This window comes from Crocuta crocuta, unplaced genomic scaffold (assembly GCF_008692635.1).
Source record: "Crocuta crocuta isolate KB4526 unplaced genomic scaffold, BGI_CrCroc_1.0 scaffold16, whole genome shotgun sequence".
In the NCBI taxonomy this organism is placed as follows: domain Eukaryota; kingdom Metazoa; phylum Chordata; class Mammalia; order Carnivora; family Hyaenidae; genus Crocuta; species Crocuta crocuta.
Window position 1 is genome coordinate 14,175,636 of NW_027531893.1, and position 18,736 is coordinate 14,194,371.

General features: G+C 47.4%; 1 protein-coding gene across 1 annotated transcript in view; it reads right to left on the reverse strand.

The window, feature by feature from the left end:
- Positions 1-10,041: 10,041 nt before the first annotated feature.
- CLEC19A (C-type lectin domain containing 19A) overlaps positions 10,042-18,736 on the reverse strand; it is a 20,041-nt gene continuing 11,346 nt past the window's right edge. Inside the window, exons 3-5 of the mRNA XM_077773298.1 lie at positions 14,905-14,998; positions 11,458-11,587; positions 10,042-10,216 (exon numbers count right to left, since the gene is read on the reverse strand). Of these exons, the coding sequence (XP_077629424.1) occupies positions 10,137-10,216; positions 11,458-11,587; positions 14,905-14,998 (304 nt within the window). The 3' untranslated portion in view covers positions 10,042-10,136. The remainder of the gene's footprint in view (positions 10,217-11,457; positions 11,588-14,904; positions 14,999-18,736) is intronic.

An 18,736-nucleotide genomic window follows, 5' to 3' on the forward strand; every position in this document is an offset into this window, starting at 1 on the left:
CTAATTACCTTTTTGGGGGTTAATTAAAATATTCTAAAAGTGATTACGGTGATGGATGCACAAATCTGTGAACCATCTAAAAGCCATCAAAGTATCACTTTAAATGAATGAATTTTATGGTGTGTGCTATAGACTGAATGTTTATGTCCTGCCCCAGTTCCCATTCATATGTTGAAACTTATCCCCAGTGTAATGGTATTTGGAGGTGGGGTCCTTGGGAGAGGATTAGGTCATGAGGGTCAACCCTCATGAATGGAATTAGGGAAGATATAAAAGAGACCCCAGAGAGTTCCTTCATCCTTTCCACCATGTGAAGACACAGTGGGAAGTTGGCCCTTTATGGACCAGGAAGCAGGTTCCCACCTCTCACTAAAACTGCTGGCTTGATCTTAAATTTCACCTCTAGTACCTTGAGGCAGAAGCCCTTTCTTGTTCATAAACTACCTAGTCTACGGTACTCTGTGATAGCATTGTGGACTAAAACAGTGAGTGAGTTATATCTCAGAAAGCTTTTTGAAAAAGAAACCCTCCCAGATTTCTTTCTGGCACATTCCAATCATGGCGGCAGCTCTGGTGTGCAGTGTGGACCACTTGAATATATGTGGTTAGTGGTCGAGAGTAAATGGTGGGGAATGCAATGTCTCCCCAGTCTATTGGAGAGTGGCTACTAAGTCTTGGGAAGTCCTTTACACCAATAATAATTGGGGTGACTGGGTGGCTCAGTCAGTTAAGCATCCGACTTTGGTTCAGGTCATGATCTTACAGTCTGTGAGTTTGAGCCCTGCATCAGCTCTGTGCCCATAGCTCAGAGCCTGGAGACTGCTTCAGATTCTGTGTCTCCCTCTCTCTCTGCCCCTCCCGTGCTTGCACTCTGTCTCTCTCTCTCTCTCAAAAATAAATAAACATTAAAAAAATTAAATAATAATCAAAATGCCACCCAATTCCCAACATACTCCAAAGCCATCTTGGCTGCTACATTGGGCTTTTTGACCTTTTCCACCCCATTCCATCTAGGCCAATGTATATCAGCCTTCAAGGTAGACAAGCAGGCCAGCTTTTCCCCAGTCCGTCTTACCATCACTAGGTCTAGTTATCCTCTATTTGCTAGAGCGAGAGTCTTCTTCATTCCCTGAGCTTTGTGAAAGGGCTTTCAGATCTTTAATTTTGAGAACTCCTGAGACGCAAGTGGCTTTCTAGACCATGATTGTAGATCATTATAGATAACTGAGTCTCTATTACTTAACTGTCTTTTTTCCAAGTGTTAAAAACAATTATCCACAAGTTTGGAAAAAAAAAAAAAAAAGGAAAAAGATGGCTGTATAACTTTTCAAAATTAAATCAGAGCACTATCTGCTTAAAGGTTATCTGATTTTCTAGGGGATGTAACTGTTTGACTCTGTTATTGATTAGGCCCCAGTTCTATAAAGGTAGGTGTTAACTTGTAGAAAAATTGATCAGTTGCAAATGATTTTTGTCCTGTGGAGATGCAACTGAGTGTTGCCCAGTAGAGAAAGTATTATCAAAGATTAGTGACGTCGTATTATAGCAGGGGTCAGCAAACTTCTTCCGTAAAGGGCCAGATGACAAATATTTCAGGCTTCATGGTCTATACATTCTCTGTTGCAACTAATCCTCTCTGCCGTTGTAGTGTGGAAGCAGCCACAGACTGCTACGAATGAGTATGGCTGCGTTCCAATAAAACTTTATTTATGGACATTGAAATTTGAATCTTATGTCACTTTCACATTATGAAATACTGTTCTGTCTTTTTCCAGCTGCGTAAAAATGTAAAAAAAAAACATACAAAAATAGGTGGTGGGTTTGATTTCATCATCAAAGTCACAGTTTGCCAATTCTTGGGCTAAAGGTTTCATTGTCCTACAGGTCATTAGCTAGTTTCATATTTAACTTGGACATTTATTCCAGCATTCTTTTTTTTTATTAAGATTTTATGTTTTCAAGTAATCTCTGTACCTAACACAGGCCTCAAACCCACAACCCCAAGATCAAGAGCAGCACTCTCCACTGACTGAGCCAGCCAGGTGGCCCAGCATTCTTTTCTTCTTCTTCTTTTTTCAATCTTTATTTATTTTTGAAAGACAGAGTATGAGCAAGGGAGGGGCAGAGAGAGGAGACAGAATCCAAAGCAGGCTCTAGGCTCTGAGCTGTCAGCACAGAGCTTGATGTGCGACTCAAACTCACAAACCATGAAATCATGACCTGACCCAAAGCCGGACACTTAACCAACTGAGCCACCCAGGCGCCCCAGCATTCTTTTTTCCTACGAAATGTATGTGAGTGTGGATGTGGGTGTGTATGTGGTGGCAGCATGTATATATTAGTTTCTTCTATCCTCTGAACCGGTTTTGCCATCTAGCTGGCTCCTTCGTTAATCAAAGAAACATAACTTGGACATATGTTCACTATATATTTCCAGCTCATTTTGAATGTGGACTCATTTGGCTATCTCTTTTATTACCTGGGCTTCTTTCCTCTCCACCAAGCACTTTATCAAGATGTTTTCCTAAATAAAGTAGCCTCTAAGAGAAATTCTGATGCCTACAATTCCCCCCACACCTCTATTATTGCTATGAGGCCCTTTTTGCAACAATATCCTTCATGAGGCCAGTTGCTGTGGCTGGCAATAGGCTGGCCTGCACGGATGAAAGATAATGAGTTAATGACACTGAGAGTGGCTAAGGCACAGTGGGGCTTGGCAGTGAGTTGGCAGTGAACTTGAAGCTGCCAGGGCCCACGTGGAGCGTCTGAGGGCTCCTGCAGCGCTTCTCCCATCTCCCGCCTGCATTCATGCTTGCAGCACAGCTGGAGACCCATTCCTGTGCTAGCATCACTATGGACCAGGGCTCCCTAGAAGACTGGGCTCTGACAGGCCAGAAAATACTGCTGGGGACTTTCTACTGTGAGACAAATAGCAATGACTCCAGCTGGGCGTGGGGAGAATCATAGGCTTCTGCCCAGGGGAAGCTCCCTGGGTGCCTGGTTGTCGTTTGGTTCCCTAGGGGGCAGGTGTTAATTACATGGTCCCTGGTGGTGGGAGGGAGGCATTTCCCATCTGCAGAGGACTGGAAAACCTGGCACCCTCCTCCCAAGGCAAGATGGCCCAGACCACTATGAACAAATGCTCGTCCTCAGTGGGTGGTAATCAAACGATTATTTATTATAGAAACTCAATACCAGCAATGAATGTTACCATTTTTGTCATCTTTGCAGAGATTAGGGTGGAAATTGGTATTACCTTCTTCAAAGCATTTGGTAATAAATGTATTAAACATATCTGTTTTGTTCCAGTTACTGCAGCTGGTCCTGGGTCCTTGACCAAGTCAAACCAACTCTAGGGGTTATGAGAAAGAATGGGCTGAACTTGTCATATTTTAGAAGCATCTACGTATTTTTAACTACACAGATGATGCATGTGATCACCGTATGAATTAAACATTACAGATAAAGCTGAAATTCTGCCAGGGGACCCTCACTCTCATCTCTGAGGTCCCCAGTCTTATTAGTTTTGTGTGTATCTTTCCAGCTTTTTTCTCTGCCAAATTTACAGATGTATGTGTCTATAGAAATAGGAGGTAGAATTTCATGGAGGAGATTCTGGATATATAAATGATATAATATTTTATCTATTTTCCTACAACTTGCCTTTATCACTCAACAATATGCCTTAGACACATTTTGTGTCTGTACGTAAAGGCTACACGTTGTTATACCATCACATGTGCCACAGTTTATGTAACGCATGATTTCTTTTAGGGCAATGATTCTCAACCTTGTTTATCTCCCATCTCCCCATGCCACAGATAATGAAAAATGTTCACATTTATAACATGCTGCTCTAGAGATACTGATTCATATGTAACAGTCTGAGAACCTCTGTCCTCTGTCCCTTCCTTTCTCTTTTGAGAATGCATATAGGAACGCAAGTCAAGAGTTAGGGTCACTATAATTGGAGTAATCTTGAACTTGGTCTTAAAAAATGAGTAGGTCACTGTCAGACCTTCCACTTTATTTTTTTTTTAAATGTTTATTTTTTTTGAGAGAGAGAGAGCGTGTGTGAGCGGGGGAGGGGCAGACAGAGAGGGAGACACAGAATCTGAAGCAGGCTCCAGGCTCTGAGCTGTCAGCACAGAGCCCGTCGCGGGAATCTAACTCACAAACTGTGAGATCATGACCCAAGCGGAAGGTGGACGCTTAACTGAGTGAGCCACCCAGATTCCCCTCACACCTTCCATTTTAATTATTGTTACTATTAAACAACTTGGAACACCTGACAACTGGTCTCCATCCAGTTGGAAAGAGAGAAAAACCACTCCTTCCACCATGNTAAATGTTTATTTTTTGAGAGAGAGAGAGAGAGCGTGTGTGAGTGGGGGAGGGGCAGACAGAGAGGGAGACACAGAATCTGAAGCAGGCTCCAGGCTCTGAGCTGTCAGCACAGAGCCCGTCGCGGGAATCTAACTCACAAACTGTGAGATCATGACCCAAGCGGAAGGTGGACGCTTAACTGAGTGAGCCACCCAGATTCCCCTCACACCTTCCATTTTAATTATTGTTACTATTAAACAACTTGGAACACCTGACAACTGGTCTCCATCCAGTTGGAAAGAGAGAAAAACCACTCCTTCCACCATGAAATTGAGTGCTTCCTTTCATCATAGGCCACTTGGTTATTCTCACATAGGACTCTAGGCTCCCTTTGCATAGAAGAAAAAATAGCATTTCCAGGGGCCCATTCTAGCTTATGGAAGACTGTAAGAATGAGTCTTAGGAGTGAGGGAGTGAGAGGTAATTCTGTGTTCGGTGTCTGCAAATTAAGAGGACGGGGGGTGTTCCGGGCACAGGAAGTGGCCGAGACTGCCGAACCCCTCGGGACCCAACCACTCTGGCCCGTGTCCCAAATCGAAATTCTGAAATGAGTCCACGCCACGTGTGGCTGAGTTCCGAGGAGAAGACAGCATGACCTAGCAGCCCTCGCGTGGGCAACGTGCTTAGTCTCATTCACTGCAGAAAGTGCCTGCCCGGGGGGGGCTCTGTCTCCGGTGAGCAGACGGCTGCCTTGATGCCAGGTTCCAGCAGAGCTGTGTGCCTGGGTCCTCACCAGTGGTCCGGCAGCCGGGAAAGGGGACAGCTCAGGCTCACCAGTGACATTCACATGAGCCCAGAGGACCAGGACTGCAGGGCTGCACACGTGCGTTGAAAGGTTTCTTCCTTTGAGGAGATAAACAGGAATGAATACCCCCTAGGGATCACAATGTCCCAGAAGGAAGGTCTGTGGCAACAAAGACAGTCTCGGGTACTCACAATAGGTGCAAAAGTCACCGAGGTTGAATGCTAAATGGGCGGTATCCTATCCCTGTCCTAGCTGATGCAGTGGGAATAGCAATCAGCATAATGACAGCAAATATTTATTAAGTGTCTACTATGTGCCAGCCACTGTGTGAGCACTTTTCGTGGAGCGTCTCACTCCTCCCAGCCTTACAGGAGTGTTGGCATTCCCATTCGCGTTTCCAGATGAAAGCCTGGCGAGGCGAAGCAGCTTGGCCAGGGTTACATGTTGCAAGTGCTGCATTGGAGGCCTGAGCCGTGAATCTGATCCCGAGCCCAGGACCCTCACTTTGAGGCTCAGCAGAGCCCTTGTTGTGGGGTCGTTGGGAGGATTGCATCGGCCTTCATGGCTGAGGTCCCTAACAGTCAGTAGATGTTAGGAAGAAGTTCTGTGTGGCCAACCCTGGGCTGGAAAAGAAAGCCCTGGAATCTTCTAAGATGGTGTGTTTGTGAGGACTGGCTTCCTCAAGAGAATTCCCCAGCTGGTCAGAGTCTCCTTAAAAAGATGCATGCTGGGTTGTTGGCTCTGAAATTTGCTTCAAAATAACAGAGGTCTGACTCCCCTCCTTTTTAAAAAAAATGTTATTACTATTATCCTTCAAATTGGGCAAACCACTATGCCCCACGTGTTCATTTTGACAGCTGATACATCTCCTGATTCTCTTTCCCAGCGCCACAGAGAATATCCTACTTCTTAGGAGCTGAGAATAGGAAACAAATACTACCCCCTCCAAAGGCTTTTCACGGGAGTGGGATGGGGTCTTGCTCTTCTATGAGAAGGTGACCCTGAGGCTGCAGTTAGCTTTCTGCTTTCAACCTTCCTCCCAGTTTGAAATTTAGAGTCGGTTCCTCATTACTCTCTTGTACTCGAGATATATCATCTTGTTATCAGTATGGCTTCCACAGCTCTTTTTTGATAAACCACGCCTCCAATTCCTGCTGGAAAGCCATGTCTCTTCAGTTCTCAGGCTTGACTGCACAGACTGTGATTGGCTTCAGCAATCAAGCTCCTTTACTTCCTGGCCACAGTGATTGGCTGAGTTGGCCAAAAAACCCAGCTACAGCCAATGATATGAAGGGAGATGGTTGCTAGGGCTTCTAGGAAAGAGACAGCCCTCCTTCTCCTGAAGGATGTAAGATGGAGAATTATACTGGCCATTTCTGCTTTCCTAGGTGGAGAGACTGGAGCTTCAGGATCAAGCCAATGCCATGGAGGCAGAACAAGGGAGACAAATATCTCTGGCAATATCATTTAAGCCCCTGGATCAAGCTGAGCCTGAAGCTGGTCACCTCTGGACTTTGCAACTCAATCAGTAAATCAAAGCCTTTTGTGTTTAAGGCAGTTTGGGGTGCATTTTCTGTCACTAGCAATCAAATAGCCTCGACGATGCACTTGCTCTGAGGACTGGCAAGGGAGCGGAAGGAGTATCTACCTGCTCATTGGAGGCTCAGTCTGAAGGTGGGGATCAATGTGCTGGCAAGAGTGTGGGTGAAGAGGGGCTCTCATACACTGCAGGGATGAGTATACATTAGTACAGACTTTTGAGGGGCTGTCTGGTCCTCCGAGGAGCAGGCATCAAGATGGATTAAGTGTGCAAGGATTTTATGAGAGAAAATGCCTTTGTGAAAGAAAATATGGGGGGCCAGGGAGGGCTGGGAGAGGTCTCAGTCTGGGATGCAAGTCTGGACCCCCCACCCCCTGCAGTGAAGGACAGATGGTGGAGGCATCCTAGACTGGCCTGTAGTCTAAGCCAAGTTCAGCAAGGCCATCGGTGTCTCTGAGCCAAAGTCCACCAATAGGGGAATGTTCCCCCCAAGGAACAGGGCTGCCTCAGGACCCTGCCTCACTTAGTCATTGCCTGGGAACAGCCTATGCGAGGTGAGGCCTCGGAGCGAACAAAATGGATTTCAACAGGAGGGCCCCGAGGTGCGTTCTCGTGGTGGTCAGGGGACACACACCCAGAAACCACTATTAAAGCCTCAGCAGTGGTTAACTCTGGCTGGTGCAATTATGGGAGATACACACACAACCAAAGATACCTTTCTCTGTATATGGTTTTGCAGTCCACATGCATATTTTTATAATAAAAAACTAATCCTATTTTTACCATGTGCATACACTTTGAACTGGTAATTCCACTTCTAGGAATATATCCCCAAGAAAATAATTGAACATGTATACAGAGATGCATGTCACTGTGTTATTTGTAAGAGTGAAAAATTAGATGGTACCTAAAAGACTAACAATAGGAGTGTTAAATACATTTTGATACATCCACACTCTGGGATCATAGGCTTCATCTGCGATGATCCTATTGGTGATATATATTTATGGTCATGAGCTCCAGCCTCCCTGCCTGCCTATCTATCTATCTATCTATCTATCTATCTATCTATCTATCTATCTGTCTATCTATCATCTAGGTCTCTCTAAAAATATCTCCTGATTGTTCCCACCCCTCCCTCTATCCATCCATGTATCATCCATCCATCCATTTACCCATCTGTCCATCTATCCATGCATCCATCATTGATCTATCTCCCCCTCTTCCCCCCCCCCTTCAGGATTATTCTCAGGCTTGGTTGCCTGGCGTCCCTGCCCACAGTGTCTCAGCAGCAACAGTCTAGAAAAGATGGGAGATTCTGTGGGCTGTCAGAGACTGGCACCGTGACACCCAGATATGACAGACGACAAAAATACCTGAAGCAGATGAAGTGCACATGACCCTGAATCATCAAGGAAAGGCTAATCTTGTTGGTATCATCTGTTGAGGAAGCAGGGAAATGTATAACATGGTTTAGAAAGACTCCCATCCAAAGCAGAAAAAACAGAGAGAGTTGTGACACTTGTGGGAAGAGTTTTAGTTTTCTGGAAAAGTCACTTGGCCCGAGCTCCTCATTCCCCAAAGCCGCCTGAGCTTCTCATTCCCCAAAGCCACCTGATACATCACAGTCAGAGCTGGAGGGGAATGTATCTCCATTTTACACACGAGAAAACTGAAATTCAGGGAGGTTAAACCACTTACGTGAGGTCACACAGTAAGGTGATGTGGTGGAATCTGAACCTGTGTCTTTGATTCCAGTTGTGATGACACGGAGATGTACCACCCAGATGCCCCCTTCAAGGACGAGGACAGAGAGCTTTCAGCTGTCAGCTCCTTCAGGGGCACCTGAGGCCACAGAGAAATCACATCCTCTCTGGGAAAGCCTGCATCACTGACTGAGTGAAGTATGGGTCTACAGGCCTGGCCACGTGAGCCCTACGTGGTCCACTCCGACGCCCAGTGTTCCTCCTGGGTCTCCCTGCCAGGTTGGCTGATAATTTGCCAGACCGCACCTCAGTTCCTCTCCTTCCTCTTCACAGGTACTGGTTCCAAATACACAATCTCTACTCCAAACTCTGTCTCAGCAAACATTGCCAAAAACCCCAGTCTAGAACCAGCAATCCCGGGAGCAGTCTGAAAAAGCCACAAGATGGGGCTTAGGGCCTGGACTCCCCCGCTCTAGGCTGGCAATCAGGAGCGGTGGGTGGAGCACAGCCTCTGGCACGAGGTGGTCTGAACCTCCATGGAGTGAGCTGGAGGAGGGGGGGGTCCCGGGGGAGGGGATTCCCTGGCAGGAGCCATGCATCAGGTAGTTGATGAGCGGAGAAAAGAGCACCCCTAAGCCTAACTAGGTTGGACGGCTATTGCTAGAAGGCTTTGCAGGACACTCAACAGCCAAGGACAAGTAACAGGCCTTGCTCTAGAAGTGAAAGCCAGAGGGGTTGCAGACAAACACGTTAGCAGGAGGGCAGACCAAGCCCGAGGCTCAGGGTGACCAAACTGCAAAGGCAGCTAAGCTCCCAAGGAGGCAGCGTGTTACACTGTGGTCAGGGCACCAGTTGGGACCCTGACACACGGGATGAGGTCATCCGGGTGGTGCCTCCCAAGGATGTTTCCACATGAGGGGCCATTAGAAATAATGCTGCTCTGACCCCTCACGTCTGAATACCTGTCTCCAGTACTATTGGGCATAGACCCAGAATCGGGATTGCTGGGTCCTGTGGGAATTGTATATGGAACTTTTTGGGGAAGCACCATACAGTTTTCCAGAATGGCTTCACCATGTTATATTTCCACCAGCGATGTGTACATTTGTTGATATTTATGGTTTTTGGGGGGAACCTCTCTCCTCTTTGGGCCCATGTGGTTCAGATGATTTGACTTCCACCACTCTCTGCCCCAGAGATGGACATCTAAGAGGGTCTAACCAAACAGCGTTTGCCAAAGTGGAATAGGCGTGTAACTGAGCCAGGCCAGTGAAATTCAACTCTGAATCTCAAACAACCTTGGATTTGTGTTGCTTGGAGCAGAGATCCACCACCCCTGTTTATTAATTAAGCCAGTTTCAATGTGACCAAGTAACCGCTTTGTATCATTAAGACTCGCTTATTTAAAATCTCTGCCTGGGGTGATGTCTGGGTGGCTCAGTCGGTTAAGCATCTGACTCTTGATTTTGGCTCAGGTCATGATCTCATGGTTCAAGAGATTGAGGCCCATGGTGAACTCTGTGCTAACCATATGGAGCCGGCTTGGGATTCTCTCCCTCCCTCTCTCTCCCTCTCTGTCTCTGCCTCTCTCCTTCTCTCTCTCTCAAAATAAATAAAAATACATAGTACAAGTTAAAAAAAAATCTCTGCCTGGGAGCTTTATCTCTTCTGGGGCTTACATTTATTTAGTGTCAGATCCACACTAGGTATAGGTACATGATGTGCTGGAGTTGGGCTCACTTTGAGGGACAAGGCAGGATCAGTGAATGGTCAGAGAAGCAATCTTGCAGACAAAGGGGAACTTGAGGCTGCAGGTGTTATCATTCCATGACCTCAGAGCTGCGGTGGGAAGAAGCACAGAATCTGGGTGAGGGTCCACCTACCACAGTAAAAGTCACCTCCCCTCCCCACTGGAGTAAAAGCCCTCTCTGGTGGCCTCATGTCTGCACTGGCAGCCCTCTCTTGCTGATGCGTGATGAGGCTGCTGTGCAGCCCTTCTCTCTCATAAAGCTGGTCTTCACCTGCCACTGTGGAGGGGCGGGACACCCTTCACCCAGAGGCTTGGCCCAGCTCCGACTCCCACGCTCCAGACTGTCTCCCAGGATAGCAAGTCCCTGTTCCCTCCCTCTTCGAATCAGGAAAAGAGAAAGGGCAGCAGTTAAGTGCTTGAATCTGGACTTTGATAGATCCATGTTTGAAACCTGCTTCACTACTCGCCGTGTGACCACGAACAAATGGCTTAACATCTCTGAGCTTCCATTTCTTCATCTGCAAAATGAGAATATTAATCGTTTTTACGTCTCCAGATTAGGTTGATGAGTGATGATATTAACGCTGACGGCGGTGACTGCTTAACACCACATGCAAACCACTGTGGCCACTTAATGCGCTTTCACTTCTTTCTTCTTCACAGCAATCTTGTGAGTTAAGTATCACTAGCCCATTATGCAGATGAAGACTGTGTGAGCCACCAAGAGGTTAAGGCATTCACTTTGGGCCACACAATTGGCAAGGGGTCGAGCTGGGGTTCCGAGAAGAGCATTCATGCTGGACCAACTGTACCTTCTATAATCGTCACATCTGCTCTGCCGGTAGGAACGGTTACTAAATCCACTTTACAGAAGAGGAAACGGAATCTCAGCGTGAATATGGGATTCCCTGCAAGGACCCAGAGCTAGAAAGCAGCAAGGCTAGGCTGGGACCCAGGTGTGTATTCTTTTCACTACTTACACCTGGGTGCTTCTCCAGGCGTGCCTCTTGCTCTAAGGGTCAGGAGCACGGGCCTGGGCGCTGGCACTCCAGGGCACACCTGTGAGCTGACACAGAAGCACCATCCTAGTCTGTACGAGCCCCGCCCCTTTAACCTGTCCCAGGCTTCGGCCTCTGTCTTTTTAACCCAAGCACAGTCTGCAGGCCAACAGTGCCCCACTACATACTGTTTAAACTGTAGCCTCTGCGGAGAAGGGCCCGCCCTAGCCTCGCCCACTCCGCCCCCACCAGCCCCCTGATGCACCCATCTCCCTGCCATCCTGGCTCCTCCCCAGCACCCCTGCAAGAGCCCCGATCTCGCGGGCACTCACCGCTGGTGGGCCGGTACCATATCTGCACGCAGTCCTCTTCCGGGTCCTCGTGGACGCCGTCATCCGGCTGGCTCCCGTCCCAGTAGCTGTAGTCGTAGGAGGAGCCGTCGGTCCATTCAAACTGCCCTTCCTGGGAAGCCAGTCCCGGAGAGAAAGACCTGGCATCACAGCCAGCCCCAGCTCAGGGATGACATTCTAACACCTCGACACGGAACAGTGCAGAAGTCCTCACTTCGGGGACGCCTGGGGGTGGGGATGGGGGGCTCAGTCCGTTGAGCCTTGGACTCCTGCTTTCGGCTCAGGACAAGATCTCATAGCTTGTGGGATCGAGCCCTGCCTGCTCGGCATTCTCTCTCTCCCTCTCTCTCTGCCCCTCCCCCACTCGTGGGCGCGCGTGCTCTCTCTCAAAAAACCTTAAAATAAATAAGTAAATAAGCTTTAAACAAAAGTCCTGGGGCGCCTGGGTGGCCCAGTCAGTTAAGCATCCCACTTCGGCCCAAGTCATGATCTCAAGGTTCCTGAGTTCAAGCCCCACCAGCTCAGAGCCCGGAGCCTGCTTCAGATTCTTTGTCTCCCTCTCTCTCTGCCCCTCCCCTGCTCATGCTCTGTCTCTCTCTCCTTCAAAAGTAAATAAACATTAAAATATTTAAAAGGGGCGCCTGGGTGGCTTAGTCGGTTAAGCATCCGACTTTCGCTTAGGTCATGATCTCGCNAATATTTTAAAAAAAGAGTCCTCAGCTTGTTGCGAGATACTGCTGTTATTACCACCACTTACTGGCTGCTGTTTATTGAAGGTTTGTTAGTTGCCATGCCAGGGGCTTTATTCATATTCTCCCCACTGTCCTCCAAGTGGGCATCCTCATGTCCATTTCACAGATGAGAAAACTCAGACTTAGATTGGCCTAGCCAAATTCACACAGCTAAATAAAGCATCGGTGCTGGCATTCAAACTCAGGTCTGTGAGACTCCGTGCCCAAGACTTAACTACTACACTTTTTTTTTTTTTTAATTTACCAGGGGTCGGCGGTCACCCTTCATTTCTTTCCTTTCGTCCGTGTAGTGTGTATTTTTCTTGCCTGGTGTGGGACTACTCTGTCCAATAACAAGAAAACTCCCGTTGGGAATTTGATTGGTGTTAAAATAAATGTGCAAATTAACTGTGGAAAGAACTACATCCTCACAATGTTCTGGAACACGAGTCATTTCTGCATTTATTCAAGTCCTCAGAAAAGTCTCCCCTAAAGACTGATGATTACGGAGGTGGCGTCAGATAATGGAAACAGCATGCCGCTTCTGACAGAGAGGCCAGGGCTTGACTCGATCTACTTCCTCACAGCCATCTGGCCAGGTTACTTAACCTCCCCAGCCTCAGTTTCCACACCTTTACAGTGGAGCTAATCTCTCCCTCAGAAAGCTATCGTGAGCAGTGATGAAGTAAAGCATGCAAAGGGCTTAGCTAGTGCCCCGCACATGGTGCCTCGCCCTGCAAGGAAGATTTTAAAAAACAAGCCCTTTTACTGTATTGTTTATTACTATCCTTAAATATTATAAGTTATAATCCTGTTTTCTTTTTTTGCCCACGTTTATTTATTTAAGTAATTTCTATACTCAACGTGGGGTTCACACTCACGACCTGGAGATCAAGAGTCACATGTTCTTCTGACTGAGCCAGCCAGACACCCCTATAATCCCATTTATTTATTTATTTTTGAGATAGAGTGAGGGAGGGGCAGAGAGAGAGGGAGAGAGAGGATCTGAAGCAGGCTCCACACCGTGAACACAAAACCTGACGTGGGGCTTGAACCCACTAACAGCGAGATCACAGTCTGAGCTGAAATTGGACACTCAACTGACTCAGCCACCCAGGTGACCCTATAATCCCATTTTAAAGTTACTATTACAAATAGAAGTTTTGTGATTTTATTTTCTAAATGTTTATTTATTTTTGAGAGACAGAGTGTGAGCGGGGGAAGTGCAGAGAGAGAGAAGGGGACCGAGGATCCAAGCAGGTACTGTACTGACAGCAGTGAGCCTGACGCGGGGCTCAAACTCATGAACCATCAGATGACAGCCTGAGCCGAAGAAGGACACTTAACCGAGTGGGCTACTCAGGTGCCCCTTGTCGGTTTGTTTTTTTCGATTACAACTTCTATATAGGTTCTTGCAAGATGAATTCTATTGATCTAAAAATATATAGATCTCTGTTGAGTCTGGCTACTACTGTTGCTTCTGTTTCACAGCGACTTCTACTGGCCTTAATGAGGTCTTACAGTGTCCCAAGCACTAGGTTAAGCTCATTTACTTTTCACAACAAGGCACTTTTATCATTACTCCCATTTTATAGCTGAGGAAACTGAAGCTCAGAGAGGTTAAAAAAAAAAAAAAGATTGCCCCACATCCCCTCCCAGCCAGTAAGCGCAGGACGGGGGCTGGAACGGAAGCCCTATTCCCCACAGTATTCTGGGGACAGGGCCCGTAGCATACATGCAAAACAGAGACAGGGAAAGTTCGGGGACAGAATTCCCAGGGGGAGTCTGCTGTGATATTGACAGGCGTGAGATCTGGCTCAAGCTATCCTTTCTGGTCTTGCTCTTCACCATTATTCCACTGACCCTTGCCCCACTCTGCATCCCAGACCCACCTGTCTTTAATGTCCTCCAGTGGGTCATGATCTCTCATGCCTCAGGACCTTCGCTCGTGTTAGTCCCTCTAGCTGGAATGCTCTTCCTCTGGCTGACTCCTATTTATCCATTAGATACTAGCTTAAATGTCTTTAATGTAATGAGGCTGTGGCAGCCGTGGAAGTGCACTGCTTAGAACTCCCTCAGGAGGACCAGCTCCAGGGAGCAGAGCCCACGCACAGCCTCAGCTCCCCGGCCCCTTCCGATTTATCACTGCGTTCACAGTGAGACCAGGCTGGTCAGTGGGGGACTCAGCAGGTACTCAGGGGCGCTAGTGCCGGCCCATTCCTGTCCCAGGCGGGGTTCCTCTAATGGCCACTGGCCTAGCTGAGCCGGTCTCAGAATAGTGCTATCATCAGACTTATGCCCCCTCTTTCTTCCTTCACAGATCGTTCCCCTCGGAAACATTTTACACATCTCATCACGTTTTTGTGTCTACTTTTTTGAGAACTCAAACCCGAAAAGAGGCCTTCCCTGATCCTCCGATGTCCCTGTCACGTACTCTTTCACAACANAAGAATGCTAGTGGGGAAAGAGCAGAGAGAGGGCGGCAGAGACTCCCGAAGCAGCCTCCCAGCTGTGAGTGCAGAGCTCACAGGGGGCTCTAACCCAGGAACTGAACCCCACGACCTGAGCTGCAATCAAGAGTCGGCCACTTAATGGACTGAGCCACCCAGACGCCCCTCCTTCTTTTTCTTTTTTAATTACATCGCTCATANTCCTGGCTGGCGCTTCCAAGGGGGCCTGGTGGCCATTGCGTCCTTACCTGTCTGTGATCGTGAAGCCCCGTCCAGACGTCAGCTGGGATCCCAGGCACACAGCTGTTCACAAGGTCATACACAAAGACATTCTCTTCCCAGCTGCAAATGTAAGAAGCACACTAGTGTGTTACTCGTTGTCTCTTTTCATAGGGTGGAGTCAAAAACTGAAAGCAATCCTTGTTAACCTCCCCGGTTTAAAGTGAATGGAGGGTATGATACATCCTGCCTTTTCCTTCTTTTTCTTTTTCAACATNTTTATTTATTTTTATTTATTTATTTATTTATGTGTGTGTCAGATAGAAAGAGAGAGAGAGAGAGAAAGAATGCTAGTGGGGAAAGAGCAGAGAGGGGGCAGCAGAGACTCCCGAAGCAGCCTCCCAGCTGTGAGTGCAGAGCTCACAGGGGGCTCTAACCCAGGAACTGAACCCCACGACCTGAGCTGCAATCAAGAGTCGGCCACTTAATGGACTGAGCCACCCAGACGCCCCTCCTTCTTTTTCTTTTTTAATTACATCGCTCATACCCGTGACTGTCTTTTCATGGTCCCCTCTGGATTGGATTCATGCCAGTTCAAAGCAGATCTCAGCACAGCTATTCAACCTAAAAATTTAAATCTGTCTCAAAAACACCAGCAAATGAGGTGGATTATACTGACACAATCATGAAGAGACAAAGAAAGGGGCTTATGGTGCACTGTGCACATCAAATAACTTAATGGAAATCTCCACTAGACATTTTTGTTTTCTCTCAAAAGCCCTCCGCATGCTGCCAGTCCTTACATACCCTACCAGGTTTTTGCTCACATACCGTCTCCAAAATCTTTTGCTTCCCTGGAAAATTCAGCTCTGAACTTGAACTTGCATAGCCCACTTGGCAACACCAAAGCCCTTCAGTTAACAGTCCCCTCCCTTTAGAAAGTGTCAGCCTTTTCAGGCTGCCCTAACAAAATGCCATAGACTGGGTGGCTTTCAAACAACAGAAATCCATTTTTCACAGTTTTAGAGGCTAGAAGTCCAAGTTCAGGATGCCAGCATGTTCAGGTGAGGGCCATCTTCTGGGTCATGGACTTCTCGTTGTGTCCTCACAAGGAGGAAGGGGCTAGAGAGCAATGTGGGGCCTCTTATAGAAGGGCACAAATTCCAGGGCGCTTGGGTGGCTCAGTTGGTTAAGCATCTGACTCGTGATCTCGGCTCAGGTCATGATACCAGGGTCATGGGATCGAGCCCCATGTTAGGCTCCATGCTGAGCGTGCAGCCTGCTAGGATTCTTTGTCTCTCTCTCTCTCTCTCTCTCCCTCAAAATAAGAAAATAAACATCAAAAAAAGAAGGCAACATTAAAATATTTTTAAACATTAAAAAAAAGCCCTCATTCATGAGGACTCCACCCTCACGATCTAATTGTCTCCCAACCTCCAACATTTGGATATGGTGAATATGGTCACGTTGGGCATTAGGATTTCAACCTATGAATTTTGGGGGCGGGACACAAATATTCAAACCATAGCAGAAGGCACTGGTGTCTTCTGGAAGGATCCTCACCTCCTATTTCAAAGAGCTTATAAAATCCCTCACCTAACTAAAGACATCGGCGGAGGACACTGAAAGCAGTCTGCTGCCCAAAACAACAAAGAAATAGAGACAGATGGATGGATACAGACATAGACAGACACAGAGATTTTCCTTAGAGCATTAAAGTGTTTCCTGAGCAGTGAAGTGATTTCCTGCAAGCTACTGTGTTGCATGTTTTGCATGCGTGAAGTCACTGCTTTGTCTTTTCTTTCTTTCTTTTTTTTTTTTTTTTTTTTTTTTTTTTTTTTTTTTTTTTTTGCATTTCATATCAATGGGTCACCGGGGTGGACACTACTGGTTGCTTACTCCACAGCCATTTCTGGTCTCTGCCTGTTGTCTACATCAGAAGTTAGGAAAGCTAGGGGCGCCTGGATGGCTTGGTCAAGTTAAGCATCTGACTCCTGATTTCAGCTCAGGTTGTGATCCCAGGTTCCTGGGATTGAGCCCCAAGTCAGGCTCTGCACTGAGCATGGAGCCTGCTAGAGATTTTCTCTCTCTCTCCCCTAACCTCCGCCCCTCTTCCCTTCTTGCATGCGCACACATGCTTTCTCTCTCTCTCTCTCTCTCTCTCTCCCCTAACCTCTGCCCCAATTCCGTTCTTGCATGTGCACACATGCTTTCTCTCTCTCTCAAATAAAAACAACAACAAAAAAGAAGTTAGGAAAGCTAGATTTCACTTCCAGCCTCCTTTTGAGCCAACACTGGCCATAAAACCCAACTGGGCCAACTGGGTGTAAGGGGACCTCTGTAAGGGGCATCTGGGAAATATTGTCCGTCCTCCCTGATAAATGGAGACAGGTGTGTGGAAACGGCTGCAGTGTCCATCACTGCCATTCCCTCTTGGGTTACCGCTGTGTGTGGATCCAATACTTGGAGCTGCTGCAGTGAAGACGCTGGGGGAAGAGAACGGCTTGCCCAGCGCCCTGCCATCAGGGAGCCTGCAGAACGCCACTGGCAGGTCAGAAGGGTGGGTAAGGGAGGCGAGAGCAACAGACCAACAACAGACTCCGCTCAAGTAGTTCACAGACCCAGAGGAGCAGATCCCACCAGACAGGGGATTCCCATTTTTGGCTTCCACGTGGCATAACAGTAAACTTGAGTATGTTGAAGAAATCATTATAAAGTCATACTTAGCAGCCTCAGACCGAATACCTAACAAATAACTCACTTCAAAACAGGACCACGGTGAGGTACCCTTTATGTTGCAACAAAGCACATCTGCTGTCATCGGCTTCACCTGACGGCCACTCTCCACAGGCTGTGACCTTGTCTGAAATGCCCCCTATTAAATTCCTTTTGTCCTGAGGCCCTGATAACAAGTCGGAGCATCCAGGTTTCTTCTGCTTAATTTTGTTTTCTGGAAGACATTGCCAATCCATTCCAGAAGCACTCAGAATCTTTCTCAACACCGTTCTCCAGGGAATCACATTCAGGGAGTTGCAGGTACAGTTATGAACTCAATCTTTGTGTCTCCTCCAAATTTCTATGTTGAAACCCCATATTCATACGTTGTGAATATAGGAACCCACCTTCGTTGTTAATACCCCAGTGCGATGGTACTAGAGGGCGGGGCCTTTGGGAGGTGATTAGGTCTTGAGAGTGGAGCTCTGGTGAATGGGATTAGTGCTCTGATAAGAGCACCCCTTCCCCGTGTGCGGATGCAGCTTGAAGATGGCCATTTGTGGCCCGGGGAGCAGCCTCTCACCAAGAACCTGACCAAGATGGCACCCTCATCCTGGATTTCTTGCCTCCAAATCGGGAGAAATACATTTCTGTTTTTTGTAAGCCACGTGTCTGTTGTATTTTTGTAACGGCAGCCTGAATGGACTAAGACTGAGATACTGTTGGAGGAAATGGAAGGGAAAAAGGGTGAGTGAGGCAGGGTTTGCCTGCCCTCAGAAAGATGATCTGACATGGGAACGTGAAGTAAGAACTGACCCCCTTGAGATGCCTAGGGTTATAATAAATGAAACAATTAATAGCCCCCACTATTGAGCACTCAGTGCCGAGCTAACTTTGTAAGAACTTCAGATGCCTGGTCTCCTTGGTCAGATGGTGGAGGGAGGAAGTGGCAGACTAGTCCAGGACTGTCTAAGTCTACTGCCCCTTAAGGCACATAGCATCTCCCATGGGCTTCTTCATTTGGAACATCTGCTCTTCCCATTCTTTAAGCTTCCTAATCCTTGAATATCCTGATCCAGGTCCAGTTCTTCCAGGAAACCTTCCATGAATCTCCCCCCCCCCCCCCCCGCCCCCATCCACTCTAGC